We start from the raw sequence: 14926 nt of genomic DNA on the forward strand, positions 1-14926 counted from the left end.
GTAAGTGCTGTGAAGGCGAGCACATACCACCTTCCCAAGCAAAGAACCAAAATTCTGTACTTTGCGGTATACCCTCCAAGCTTTAACCCTAACCTGCTCTAGTCGCATAGGCCCGTTCATCACTAGGGACAGCGATGCGCTGGGGGAAGGCGAGGCCTGTCTGAGTGCCCGCCTGTCCTGCAGCTCTCAAGACGCACAGCAAGGCCTGGCCCGACCCCGCACGCCAACCAGCACGGCCTGTCATCCGGCGACTGCTCGCCTTGCCCGCGGCTACCTTGCGCGCAAAGGCTGCTGGGGGAGCACACGAGGAGAGGGGCCTGCCAGGCCCGTCTCCGGCTCTGCTTCCAGGCGGGTGGAAGCGCGCGAGGCTGCCCGCGCGCTCCCGCCATGGACACCGTGCTGGCGGACGCGCTCCTCTCGCAGTGCCGCGACGCGGACGCGCTGCTCCGGGCGGTGGGCGGCGAAGACGGGGCGCTCTCGGCTGAGCGAGCGGAGTCGCTGCGTCTCCTTCTGCAACGGGCGGCCGCGGCGAGTGGCGGCTGGCGCGGGGAGGCGGCGCAGAAGCGGGTTGCTCGGGAGGCGGCGCTGGGTCGCTGCCTCCGGACGCTGCTCGGCGGCGGCGGCGCCGCGGCGGGGGAGTCCCCGCAGGAATGGCGGCGCGTGGTGAGGGCCGTCTGTGGAGCGCTGCATTGCTGCGCCGCCCTTTGTGGCTCCCCCCTAGCCGAGCAGCTGGCTCGGGAAGCTCTGCACGCTTGCGAGGGGACGGGGTGGCGGCAGGTGGAGGCCGCCGTGGAGATTCTGGCCGCCGTGGCCCCTTGGTTGCGGGAGCCGGCCCTGCTAAAGCGAAGCGCGGGGCTGGCCCTGGGGCTGCTGTGGGGGGAGGAGGAGGAAAACGAGGAAAAGGCGGTGCTGGTGGCCGGGAGGCTGCTGCCGGCGCTGGGGAGGAATGGCGCCGCCTTGGGGCACGTGTGGGAAGGGCTGATGCTGCCGCCAGAGACGGCTCCTCAGAGGGCAAGCCGAGCGCTGCTGGTCCTTAGTGCCCTGTCGGACGCGGTGTTTCCCGCGGGCGCGCAGCAGAGGAATGGTGCTGGTTCTGCTGGCGAGGCCGCCCAGGTGCTCGACGCCAGGCTCTGCAGTAGCTTCTGGACAGTAGTGCAAAAAGGACTGACCGAGAACGACGCCCTGTGCAGGAAAAGAGCTCGCTATTTGTTGAAACGGGCTGTGGACTTGTCTGAAAAGCTGCGAGGAGAGTGCAGGTGCAGCCAAGACCCAGGAAATGGTAGCTATCTGGAGGCTGTTACCCTCCTTGTTACTGAGACTGGATAAAGTAGCTTGTTACTGAGACTGGATAAAGGGCCTATACTCACATCAGCTTCAGCACAGGGGTGTGGGGGAAAACCTGCACTAGTTGACTTCCAGGCTTGTGGCAAATTGGCTGGGTGTACCCTCAGCCACATAAAGCAGTTTTTGGCGAACATTGATGTAAAGCTGAGTTAGTAATGATATGCCAAACATTGACCCTTGCACATGGCAAGAAGTACTGATGACCATAGGTTGGAAGCATTGGAATGTCTGGCCTTTTCGCTATGATTACTACACTTTGATGTAAATGCTATAAGCAGGTATCCATACAGAATAATACTTTTATTAGGCCAGCCCAAAGGTTTTTGATGGGTTGCATCTCTGTGGTAATGCAATCAATGCATAACATTTATGTGCTTTGGTTGGGATGCAACAAAATGACAGGATTCTTGTGCTTTTACTGAAGTGTGTGTGAAAGAGAACTTTGGCATGTCCTTCCTGCAATAATACTGTACTTAATAAAAATGTCCCTTTGTGTGCAGCTACTAAAGCACAGGAAATGTAGTCCTAATATTTCCTTAGCTTTGCAGTGTTGGGTGATTATCAGCAGGGTGGTGGGCAGGACAGATGCTCAGTATTTGACTCAAATTGTCAAAAGAAGGCAGGGCAAGATCACACATGGCAAGCGGAACCCACTTGCCTTCATTGGAGACAATATACCTGGTTGGGGGATTTCTCTGTTGCAAGTGAGTGGGGTAGGGGCAGACAGTTGCCACTCTGTTTATCCCAAATATAAGACTGCCACTATGTCAATAATCTTCTGGCATACTTAGTGGCCATAACCTTCAAAGCACTTGAACTACTCATTGGGAATAGACTGTCTTGGAAATTGTGATAATACATGGCAGTGCCTCTTTGGAGCTGGTTCAGTGGCAGCAAACGTGTATGGGAAAACCACAGTGCTGTGTCTCTATCGATGTTCATACATTCACTAAGAAGAGCACAAAAAGAGGTGACCTTTTCTAGGAAATCTAGAATAGTGGAGCATTTAAGAACTGCCACACTTTGATGCAGCAAATTTCCCTGTTCAGCAGTTGCCCTCTGAAAAGGAAATCAACAGCTTTATTTAAAGTTTCATACTGAAGTACATTGGGCAGAACAGTATCCAGAATGAAGGCCATTTTTTCATTGTTCATGAAATATCCAGTGAAGTTAGTATCCTATTTTGCCATAAAAAACACTGAATGGACTTAGATCATGAAAGAAGATTAGGTAAAAAAGCAGCTAAAAGCAGAAGTGCACACTTAGAAATATTGGGCACAATCTTTCCTCTACCACAATCACTCCTAATGTGAAGTTCTCTCACACCTCATATGTAGCAGAGTCTGATACTTGCCAGGCATGGTGTACATGTGATAAAAGTGGGAATAATCCTTGTACTGGTGGGCTGGAGAGGGGAGGCTGGTGGGTAACTGCAGGTGAGGTACGACAGAGTCTCATATCAAGATAAGTGTCAGGGTGGCAGGGAAGAAGTCAGAACCAGTTGGGCCCTCTTCTAGATATACTTGGCAAGGAAGTTTGACTCATGGTGCCATGTAGACTTTTGGCTGGTGATGCTGGAAGATCTCAGGCTGTGCTTTCAGTGCATATAGTTCTGCCTATGAAATAATTCTTGTCACTAGCAAGATTATTAGGGAGAAAGTGGTTTGGTTTCATTAGCTTTTTCATGTGAGTGACATGCAAAGGAGAGGAGAAATCTTTCTATCTCGTTAATTTTTTAGAACCGTGTCTGTTCTGGTGGTGTGCTGAACAAAATGAACAACTTACTCACTTTTGGGAAAATTACATTTTAATTATGGAGACTCTGGAAGGAAATCAGGTAAATAATATTTTTTACAAAGCACAGATGAAAATTGCTGTCCTCTGTTGCTGGTGCAAACATACAAAATTAGAGGACTGTACATCAGCAAGAACAGAGCTTGATGGAAGCAAGGGTAGAGCCTGTTTTATTATTAAGTAAAATTTTTCCATAATAATGGAGTCAGTGATACTGCAGGGAATGTTCACAGTTTGGGTTTGCTTTAGCTTATAACCCACCCCTGACTGGGGCGCCTGCACAACTTTATTCCTGTGTTGTTTTGACAGCACGGTCTTCATGATGCAGTTTGGTCAGGTTCACCCCCCATGAATTCTGGGGCCTTCTAGAAACAGGTCTATTTAATCCGAGATCATGTGGCACACAGGTGGACTCCACATGAGGGTTGCCCCAGAGCATGTCACAGCAAACAGGGTGAATACTTGCACAGCCAACACCTGCCAGTTTGTTCTTGTTCACTTTTGTGCCACTCTAAAAATATTTACATCTTCACAGTGTTGAATATTCTGTGTACATCAAGTGCCAGTTAAATGAGGAAAAAATGCAACAGTTTCCATGGGATGGGTTGAGGGTGACATTTGAGCATGGAAGCAACTATAATAGCCTTGTCCAAGTTCCACTGAAGTACATCAAAGCAGCGTTATACAAAAGTGTCTGTTCACAGAGAAGGCACTGAACCTGGGAGTTCAAGCTATACTTATGGTACTATTGATTTATAGAGTAAATCAAATTAATATAATCCTGTTTTCCAATTTTAGATACATGTTATAAAACCAGTATTACCAAAGTTAAATAGTTTATATGAGTATGCAGTATCAAAACACAAAGGTAAGTGTTTTTCAGGCAAGTGCTTCATTCGCTTTTTTGGGTATCAAAGGGGGACTTTGACAGAGGGAATTGCAGAAATTCCTGGCACTTGATTGCCCTGCAGTTTAAGTAATCATTTTCCAGTTCTTATGGGTGGTAACAATGTATATAATTTAATCCCTAGAAGGGTTTCTTATTCCTTGAAGGACTTGTAGTCTAAAGGCAAGTTCATATAATTTCTGTCTTGAGATATGATTCATAAAAGAGAGCATGAATACATCTGCCACTTGTTTCACATGCACCATCGTGCGTGACCCAGGAGGCAGCTCCTTCAGACCTTTTCACGAAAATGTGGGAGCGGAAGGATTGTGCTCTTAATATTTTTTTGGCCTCACATTACTTTCATTGGCTGTGGGATGAGAAGTTTGTGAGGCTCTGAAGGCACATTTACAAAATGTTTGGCTGGCATTTGAGCACAGTCAGTTACAGAAGTAACAATGCCCTTACCAGTCAAAATCAGCTAGATGTTTAATGTACATCAGAATAATAGTTTTTAAAAAATGTGGTTAGATGCAAAGCTACTGTGATAATAACTTAATAATATGCATGTACATGTTATTCTTCCTTGTCCCACATACATTGCTAGAGAAAGTATCTTGAGAGATTCCTGTCACTCTACTTTCAGGTGAATTTTTAATCTTTTTTTTGCAAAAGGTTGTTGGCTGCTTCACCCATCGTGGCACATGTGCATTTACCAAAGAATGTTTGACAGTGAAAACAAAACGTTAACAAAAGAAGGTATTATTCATTTTCTTGAAATCTGGCAAACAAAAGATCTCCCCACATCACCAGAATTCTCAGAGGTAAGGTTTTGTTCCCTCGTTGCTTCTATGATTTCCTGTTTTGATCTAGGCAAAATGTAGCCCTCCAGATGAGTTGGGTAACATAATTTGTCCTCACCACAAATTATGTTAGCCAGGGCTGATGGGAGCTTTTGGCCAAAATATCTGACGGACTGGAAGTTGTATACCTTGCTCTAAAGTTAGTCATGGTATCTCTGAACTCTACTGTCTCTATTATAGAAACACAGAAACAGCGCGAGTCAGAAGGAGCCTCCTGGGCCATCTAGTTTGATCCCTGGCTCTAGCCAGCTCTGCTCACAACATGCCTACCATGCCTATAATTCCCTTTATGTGGGGCTAAGGGGAATTAATACGATTTAACCCTCTTTTGGGAATGGCCAGATCTTGTTGTTGCTGTTATGTACTGGCAAGTTGTCTCTGACTTATGATGACCCTATGAATGCATGTCTTCCAAAGTCCCCCATCCATGACAGCCTTACTCAGCTCTTGCAAAAATTCCAATTTTAACACAAGTTATGGCAAACAATGAGAGCACGAGTACATAGCATGCTCTTCAGTTCAAGAGCTCTTGAAGGAAATCCAAGGAAAAGTCCTCTGTAACACTTGAGTATTATTCATCAGCATCCCAAGTGCACACTGACTGATTTGCTCTGTTATTGAGGGCTGGTCTGCAGTCAATGACATAAGGGGATATCTAAGGGGACCCTAGTTCCTATAATAAATGCATACATCAACTTACTAAGGCCGATCCCACTGTTGGGGTACAAGACAGGTGTGGAGGAGGCAGGGCTAGTATTTTATAAAGAGCATCCTGGGAGTTAATAGAAGCACATTTTCATTTTTTAAAAGAGCAATAGCAGCACATCCCTGGGGCCATTACATAGTGTCTAGGCGTCACAGGAATTTTTAGTAATCCAGCCACAAGAAGAGCAGAATGCTCAAACTTTCTAGCTAGGTCTCCATGCTCAGCATGCACTCCTCTGCCCTCACAGCAAGCATGGAAAGGACCATTCTGGTTGCATCTCCAAAAGTAAGGTTGCAAGAACAACCTTGGACATGAGGTTTGGGGGGTTTTCAGGTAGGCAGGAGGGGAAGAGGCAGGAAATTCCATGATGCAAAGTATCCTGGTAGCATTTCAGCTTCATTTCCTCCTACCCTGGGGTGCTACTACACTTAGATGGCCAAAAGTGCTACTACACTTAGATGGCCTAAGTCTTTTGCAGGGTGGGAACAATGCAGAGGGGGCCTTCCTCTCTGTGCTTCTACTGACCTGCACAGGATGCCTGTAGTCCTCTGTATTCAGAGTGCTATGGGCACCCTGATTTCTGGATTCTACCCTAAGTGTGCTGGCTTATAACTTAGTAGATGGAATACTTTTTTCCACTGCTTTGAAACTTACATGGTTTAGTTGTTTTATATTAAAACTTTCTTCATAAAGCTGATTCTTAATTCCTTTATAGTGCAGTGGAAGGTTTTGCTTTTCTTTTTTTGTAAAACCACATCCAAAGTTGTTCTTTAGTAAAGGCATGCTTACTTTGTTTTATAATTAAGTTCTCTATTAATAGAAATTTTATTAGGAATCAGTAATATGTAAAAATATATTAAATGTAGAACAAATAAAAGTGTTATTTCTGTTAACACAAGTGTGATTTCTTTCTTTAGTTCATTATTGGCCCTTTAATGGATGCTCTTTCAGAAAGTTCTCTGTATAGCAGGTAATGCAGTGAAAAATTATATTCCATGAAAAATTGAATAACTGAATCTCTGAAGAAGCTAAATGATAAGCCGATTTTAAAAGACAATTATTAATGAATCTCTTGGTGATCTGAATATTTACAAGTATCTTAAAATCTTATTTATTTATTTTATATGTCACCCTATAACTTTCTCAGAGCCACTGACAGAAATTGAACCAAGACCTTCCCTTCAGTTTTGATGAGGAATGAAAAGAATTCCAACTTGTATAATTACTTTATAATTAAATGAATCTATAATATACTTACATTTACAATACTACATATATCCTGTTTCTGGGATTTCATCCAGAGTGTCTGGCCCATAACTTTCTGAACTTGGAGGGTTACAGGTATCACTGGAAGATCAGAATACTACAGAAGCTTGGATTAGCTCCAGGCACTCCTTGACCTCCAAAACAGATGGTTAAATTGTGTTGTCTAAATGTAAGGAGGAGGAGAGGCTGAGACACCAGTAGCATTCTTTGGAGGATGGCAGTGCTTTGCTCCTTTCCTCACTATGCCTGGAACACCTTCCCACCCCACTTCAGCTCTGAAGGTGGCCTTCTGTCTTTGGAGCCCACCTGGAAGATCCCTGCTGACTGCAGTTGCGGCCTTCTGAGGTTGGAGTCCCAGCACTGACCTTTTCTTCAGGTCAAAGCTGGGACTCTGACTTACCCAAGGGCCTACAGACAATGTCAGCATAAAATATCCATATAGAGATTTATGCAAGTGTATTTAATAATAGTAAACTAGTAGGTTGCAGTCAGTTGGTAATCTTGGCTTTAAGTGTTCTCTAATATATTTTTTTTCCTTAACTAAACAGGGCATCAGGCCAAATTATAGGAACCTTTCCTCCATTAGGAATGAAGCTGCAGAAATTTTTGGCTACTTTCTTCACAAACCTCCCAGATAAAGAAAAAAGTATGTTTAGTTTTAGATTTGGTTTTGGAATTGCATAAAACTCAGTTCTTCAGTCATACAAAGAGACTAAAATTGGGTGCCATTTGAGAGAAGGAGAAATTGCTGTGTGCATTGATCATACAGTCATCTCTCTTGGACTATTGCTCTGCCTAGGTTGTAAACCTAGCACTGGGGAAGGCACTGCCTTGGTTTCCACTAAGCCTTTATTTTATTCCCATAGTTTGCGGCTGAGCACTAGTGGAAAGCTAGCGGAAGGTAGTTCAGTGCATAACTCTCTCTCATCTCAGATTGCTCTTTTTCTTCCTTCCCGCTCTGCGTTCGGAATACTCAGAGTATGTTATGTGGAATATGATTCTAGCTTGGCAGGAGATGAGAAACAAGTCTTCCCAACCCCATTTTATCCTCATAGTGACTAGGGTGGCCAGATAAAAAAGAGAACAGGGTGCCCATTTCTTGAACAGCTTCACAGAAAAGGTGTAAGTCTATTATGCAGTATATATTTTTTTCTTTTTCTCTTTTAAGGTGATTTTTTGTTAAAGTTTATACAAAAGATGAGCAATAGACACTGGTGTGCTGTTCCCATTTTATTTCTCTCCATGGCACTGGCCCATATTCCAGCATACAGGGCACTGGATGGTGAAGGACTCCTAGCTCTGAGGTAGTATTTTGATTTGTTTTTATGTGAATGTTTTACATACTTGCTTTATTTTTAACTTTTGAACATATGCATTTTCTCTGTTTGCAGAGAAGTTCTGCAGTGTACTATGATCACACATCAGATTCTCTTGCGAGGAGCTGCTCAGTGCTATCTTCTTGAAGCAGCTATACATTTAACAGATACAGTAAGTCTTTCTGTTCCAAAATATATTTGCAAATGTATTTGTTGTTCCACAGCATTGATGATAGCATTCACGACCTAATTAAAGATAGAGAATTTCAAAATTCTTTAATTTCAGGTGAAATGTCATCCCTGTTTAAATTATCTTTCCAGGCTCCAAGTTTTTAAAACAAAGCAACAAAAATAATACAGGTGTGCATTATTTTGTAACACCAAAAACACTTGCTGATATGACAGGAACCTTTGGCTTTATGCTAGAGAAAATTTATGCTCATGCAATGTAAGTTATATTAATGCTAGGTTACATTGGATACTTCCATTATTCTTCCATATTAATATTCCATTCATTTTACGAGTGTACTCTAAGTAGAACTAACATTGGATACAGGCAGTTAAGGGCACAGTCCTGTGGGGATAGCAGTAAGCCCTCAGACTTGTAGGCTTGCAGGCATCCATTGTAGGTCAAAAGGAGTGGCATCATCACCACTGTCGCTGAATGTTTGTTGGTTTTTTAGCTATTTAGCAATGACACTTCAGGAACGGAGGGGAGGAGGCTGGAACAGCTTTAGGATACTTTCTAGCCCCGCTGCTCCAGTCTCCTTCTTTTCCAGTCCCCTTTGATGCTTCTTGGAGAATGTGTTCTGACCCTGAGAGCAGCCACTGTGGTTCTTTCTTGCAATGGCCATGAGTAGCGAAGGTGGTTGGGGCGCTGATTCCAAGCAGTGAGATGGGAGTATTGTCTCTGACCTTGCAGTAGGGAATCTGAGCTATCCTGTAGCCCTCCAGACAATGCCTTGGGACCATAGGACCATTCCCTTTCATATGCAAAATTATATCATAAATGAATATACCAAGTTTTATTGCATTCTGTTAGTACTCAAAAAAAATGTCATGCATTTCTTGACTTCTTGAAAATGTATGTGGGACTCACTGCATCTCAGTTTGAACATGAAATGAAGAGCTGTTTTTTAAATGTGCATTTTCATGCTACTGTCTGTATTCAAGGGAAACATTGGCTTTTTATTTTTCTCCTCTGAAAATGAACACGGGGATTCAGTAGAACTGATAGTAGAACTTAATATGGAAAATTATATCCTAATGTGTTTTACAACATGTATTACTTTTGTAGTAATACACTGTAGTACTGTATTCAAAGGAAATTGCTTTTTTGTGCTCTTTTAAATGTTTTGGATAGATTGACAGTCATTGTATACAAAATATTAGTAGTTCTGAGATTTGTTCCCTCACTTTGAATAGGTGCAACCTGAAAGACTATTTGGATGTTAACTAAATTAATAGAGATAAATGCTGATAAACTAAAATGAACAAAAGTTGTTTTGTTTTTACAATACAATCAAATATGTTTGCCCATAGCCCTCCAATCTCAGAGCATGATGGGTACCCAAGAGAGTGCAGGAGTGAAGAGGCAAACTTGGGGTGTCAATGTCTTTTGCTCTGGCTTGCATGGAGGAGAGGCTGAGGCACTTTATATATGACAGAGTCTTATGCCCCAACACTCCACCTACAAACCTCCAACTCTGAGGTCGCTTTTCTGACCTCAACCGGCACAGCTCTTTCTGTGCCAGCTATGGGGACAGAGAGAGCAGGCTGCCCGAGGTCTGAGACCCTTGAAGCTTGAAGTTTCTGAGGTTGGAACAGGGACTGAACCCCTCCTTGGACTCTCTAGACTCTGTCTTTTTCTGTTCAGGCAGAGAAAAGGCCAATAATTCCAAGCATGCCCCAGCTAGCTAGGATTGTGCCTTCAGTGAATAAGACTTTTGAAAGGCATTGTACTGTCAAATATAGTTAACAGAATAGAACAAGAATTTGGTAATTTTTCCTTAGTTGATCAAGGCAACTGAAAAGGACATTTTATTTCTGTGCCAGGTAAATAGCAAGGTTGATGCTTGCTTTTAATTGCCTTATCTAAGTTACAAAATGAAAGTATTATGTCTAAGGTAACCTTGTACCTAGTTTTGTTCCTCGTTTCTAGTGAATCTTACTAAAATTGATTTCTTTAGGAGAAAGTCTCCCTTTCAGATATTTCAAACTTCATTATATGTCTGAGACCAGATGAGTCATTGGGCAGAGGGACTGTTTTGTGGACAATGGTAAGAGAAATGAAATCAAGTCAAAATATCAATTGATTAGTCGTGTCAGTCTTGGTGACAACAAGTCTGATTATAAGGCGTGGTATCCAGAATGCAGCAACCAGAAGTCTCTTTGTATGGTGTGGCTCTCCCACTTGCTTTTCTCCACTGCAGCCCTCTAAGAGGCCTCTATGGAGGCACCAGGGATCCTCAGGAAACCCTCTGTCAGCTCCCCCAGGCAGGAGCTATGCTTGCTCAAGCTGTATCTGTCTGCCTTCCTTTGATTCCCCCCTTGCATTGCAGCCTCCCACACCACATCTCAGGCCTTCACTGAGTCTCCTCTGATCCAAAAGAGATTCTTTCTGGGGTGCAGAGACCCAGACTGGGGAAGATTTCATTCTAAGGAGCTATCTGCTGACAATACAAATCCTAGAATTGGCCCATACCTGAAGAAACTGAGAATGTGCCTATTTATTTTATGTAATTGTGATGCAACTTAAAATATCCTGAAATAGAAATGTGTGAACAGTGGAAGTGTAAATAGGCAGACAAAGTCGTGCTTGTTTTGTAGGAAAGTAGTGGTGTGATGGGTTGTAATAATAATTTGTTTTGTTTCGCTTAGCTTTGTGATTGGTTGCATATAAATGACAGACACTTTCAAAGGCCTTTAAACTGTGATGCACCTCAAGACAAAAGTGTATTAAGTGTCTATGTGCAATTTCTTGTGAAGGATTATCTGAAAGTACCTGTAGCCGATTGTAAGTATTCTGTAAATAATATTTTTTGATAAAAGCAATACGGGCATGTAGTATCAACTTTGGAATTGTACCTTTTGTACAGTGGCCACTCATGCTTTTTGGCAAACCTCTTCTAAATCTAAGCAGAATTTGAAAACGTACTGTTCAAAACAAAAATGTCAGAATCCTACTGGTGTGATTTAGCTGGTTAAATGATTTCATCCTCCTTTAAATGTGTATTTGAAAGTGTGCAGTGGTGCTATCACAGCATTAGCACACATGGCCTATGGATATGCCCAGTGCACGTGCGCCAGATTGCAGTGTGCCATTTTGGTTAGGGACTTACATGGATATGGCCATCACATGGGCACTGTTTCAGTGTAGGATCATCCTATGCCATGTTGTCTGACTACAACCCAATGTGTGTCCCTTTTACCTTGCTACCACCTGAGTTGTTGATGCAGAAATGTTTAATTGTAGACTATGGCACCAAAGCAGTTTATTCATATGGTAAAGATCATTTGAAAGAATAAGATAAAGTTGTTTTACTTTAGTTATCTTCATCAAATAGGATTAGTTTTTTTAATATACTCGAATCTGGCAAAATTAATGTCTTTATTGCCAAAAATGATTGAATTCTAATTCTTCAATTGATGTAGATGATGGCTTATTTGATATAAAAGGGCAATAGACTCTCCATCCTACTGTGTTATGTTTCCTTTTTTCAGTTTTTCATTTTTTTCTTCTAAAACTTTCTACTCCAACTGGACTTTGCCTATGTGTTCAGAGTAGCAATGCTTGTTAAGCTTAACACATTTTAAATCTTCATTTACAACACAGCAAGTAGGGAATATAGTTAGACTGGACTGATCATGAAGTGGTTGTATTTATGAGGAATCTGAAAACATGCATCTTAAAATCTAGCTGTGCAACATTTTATTTTAAAAACTAAATTTAATTGTTATAGCAACTGAAGATTGCCTTATGCCTGATGGGTTTGAAGCTAAACTTGTTGCTGCAATGATTCTTCTGGCTGCAGATGTGGAGGAGATGAGGCATGAATACAAGTAAGTAAGTAATTATTTATTAATTAAATCATTTTACCCACTCTTTGAAGCAAAGCAGCTTACAGAGATTAATAAGAAGTCTCTGCCTTTGGGCTTACAGTATAAAAGACACAATGCAACAAGAAAAAGGAATAGGAGAGAAGATAACACATTCAATGCTAGTTCTAAGCTGCAAAGTTCTTGGCAAGGAAACAGGCATCCCATTGCTGTTCCTTCTCTGGCTGGCAGGACCAGCTTTGCTTCCCCCTTGCAGTGAAGTTCTTCTTGTGAGATAGGGGCTACAGCGTCTTAGTGGATCTTGGTTTTTTGGCTAAATGAGAGACAATTTCATGGATATGCATGCATGAATGTGTTTCTGTTGCATTTATCTTAGGATACAGTCCACAACTACTTGAGCAGACTTTGCTTTATTAGCTCTATAAAATAAAGTCCAGGGGGGAGTTAGGCTTACGTGGGATAATGTAAATCATGTTTATAATAAACAGTCTCAGATGAAAACCTCATTTTTAAGGCATTATGGATAGGAAAGAGTTGAAGATCGGGGTAAATGAATCTTTGGTCTGATTTGATAGAAGGCAGCTCATAAATTGACTTAAACATGGGCACGCTTGCTTCAATGTTTTGTGGATCTCCTTATTCACATCTTTTATCACTTTGCAAAGAGATGTACTGAGATAAAGGGCCATTTGCAGGGGAAGTGGTTTCAGGGATTGCTGCTTTGAGTTCAGAATGCTTTTACTTGTCTATAGGTTGGTGGTTTCCTGACATTTTGCCAGTTGAGAAAGTTGTTTGTACGCGGGCTGTAGGTTTAAGACAATTGAAAGTGTGTGCTAGTGCACATATTGTGTGCATTTCTTTTGCCAGTCTCCCGCCTTGATGGAATAGGCTTTGCAGGCTTTCAAAAACTTAAGAGCAATAATCCATCTTTCAAACTGTGTTCAGCTATTTGAAAAACACATGAATATACCCTTTTGCCTGTCTGTACATTGGCAAATGTGTTCGGTCGTGCAAAGGTTTGAACTATTCTTTCTTGAAATCGTGCCACGTTGGTGCTTTCTCTTGCTTTCTATAGTGTGCAACGTCTAAATGTAACTTCAGTGAGAGAAATTTGCCACCTCCTGTACCTTATTTACCTTGAAGTTTGGCTTTTTAAAAGGGTTGAATAATTAAAGGCAGATAAGGCTATCAATGGCAACTATCCTGCACTACCAATTGTATCAGAGGTGGCATGCCTGTCTGCACAGGTTGCTGGGGAACATGAGCAGATGGGTGCTGTTACCCTCATACCCAGCTTGTGGGTGCATCATGGGCAGCTGCTTGGCCACTGCGTGATTGGAATATTGGACTAGAGAGAACCTGGGTCTGATCTACAATGGCTCTTCTTAGGTGTATTTATTTATTTATGAAATTTGTATGCCGTCCAATTACTAACGTCTCTTGACGGCTAACAGGGTAAATAAATTGACAACCCACTCTGGCTGCACTTAATAAAATACAATAATGCAATTCAATATTAAAACTCTTAAGGTTCTTAAGTTGCAGAAGAAACAGAATATGTTTTCCTCATTGTTTAAAGTTTCTTTTGTCTAGTGGCAATGGCTGCACAGAACGGATTGAGCTAAAGCGTCTTCTAAACCCTCTGTTGGATATTTTGCTGAAACTTGGCACTAATCCCTATATCTCATCACTGAAAGCCGATAAAAGCCTACATCTGCTATTGAAGCTCCTGCAGCTTTGTTCAGTCAGATGTTCTAGACCTCAAGTTGGTTAGTGGCATCTTCAGTTTCTTGCTTTTATCAATCTTACTCCTCTCTCTGGTGCAACAAAGTAATAGTGAACAACACAGTCTCTGTTAACAAGTAATTGTAGTTCATGTTCAGGTAAGTGGTACTATGTCTTCAAAGATCTTCCAAAATCATCTTACAAGGGATTAAAATATCCTTAAGAAATATCTGAATACAGAAAGAACTTTGATAGCTGGAAAGGAAAAGCATATATTCCAAAGAATATTGTAGCCCGTTTTATCATATCATACTCATTTTTGTTTTTGCATAGAAGGTATATGTGAAAAATATGATTGTTTTGTAAGCAACATTTTATTTTTACTTCTGGCAGTTAAAATTGCTCCCAAGAGCTGCTCTTTAGAATACTAGACACTTGGAATGATGAATAATGTTTTTTACTATTTATGTAAAACAGTGCATTTGGGGGTTAGGGGTGAAATCCAGCTAGTGTACTTCAGCTGACAGATGGCTTTACTCAGTCCAGTGGGAAGGGGGTGATTCCCACTGTATGGAATCGGAGGCTAGGCCACCGGGGAATTACCCGTTTCCCTCTTCCACTAATGGGACCTTTTGATGAGGCATTCTAACTGGATTCCACCCAGTAAGATTTGGCTTCAGTTTCTATTTTCCACAACTTACCCAGTTGTATGCTTTAACTGTGGTCACTGTTAGTGTGTCGTGCTGAATCAAATTTGTATCATTTAATTTTGGGAGCAGTATGTAAGTTTGACCACTTTATTATAATGTATTTTTGAACAGATGGGGTAATAATGTTTCTCCAGAATTCATTTTTGCCTGCCACAGAAAGTATTTTGGATTTTCTCCTCAGAAAACTTACAGCAAATGAATTAGATACTGTAAGTATTTACAGCATACACTGCTGTGGCAGTTATGTTTATTCTTAT

At 42.0% G+C, this 14926-nt stretch overlaps 1 protein-coding gene across 1 annotated transcript in view; it reads left to right on the forward strand.

Moving 5' to 3' along the window:
* Positions 1–387: 387 nt before the first annotated feature.
* Positions 388–14926, forward strand: part of TARBP1 (TAR (HIV-1) RNA binding protein 1) — a 35665-nt gene continuing 21126 nt past the window's right edge. Inside the window, exons 1-13 of the mRNA XM_044451407.1 lie at positions 388–1279; positions 3084–3181; positions 3937–4006; positions 4700–4848; positions 6511–6563; positions 7408–7505; positions 8028–8163; positions 8251–8347; positions 10365–10454; positions 11056–11191; positions 12138–12237; positions 13828–14003; positions 14781–14878. Of these exons, the coding sequence (XP_044307342.1) occupies positions 388–1279; positions 3084–3181; positions 3937–4006; positions 4700–4848; positions 6511–6563; positions 7408–7505; positions 8028–8163; positions 8251–8347; positions 10365–10454; positions 11056–11191; positions 12138–12237; positions 13828–14003; positions 14781–14878 (2193 nt within the window). The remainder of the gene's footprint in view (positions 1280–3083; positions 3182–3936; positions 4007–4699; positions 4849–6510; positions 6564–7407; positions 7506–8027; positions 8164–8250; positions 8348–10364; positions 10455–11055; positions 11192–12137; positions 12238–13827; positions 14004–14780; positions 14879–14926) is intronic.

This window comes from Varanus komodoensis, unplaced genomic scaffold, assembly GCF_004798865.1.
Source record: "Varanus komodoensis strain SLA01 unplaced genomic scaffold, ASM479886v1 scaffold1, whole genome shotgun sequence".
NCBI classification, from domain to species: domain Eukaryota; kingdom Metazoa; phylum Chordata; class Lepidosauria; order Squamata; family Varanidae; genus Varanus; species Varanus komodoensis.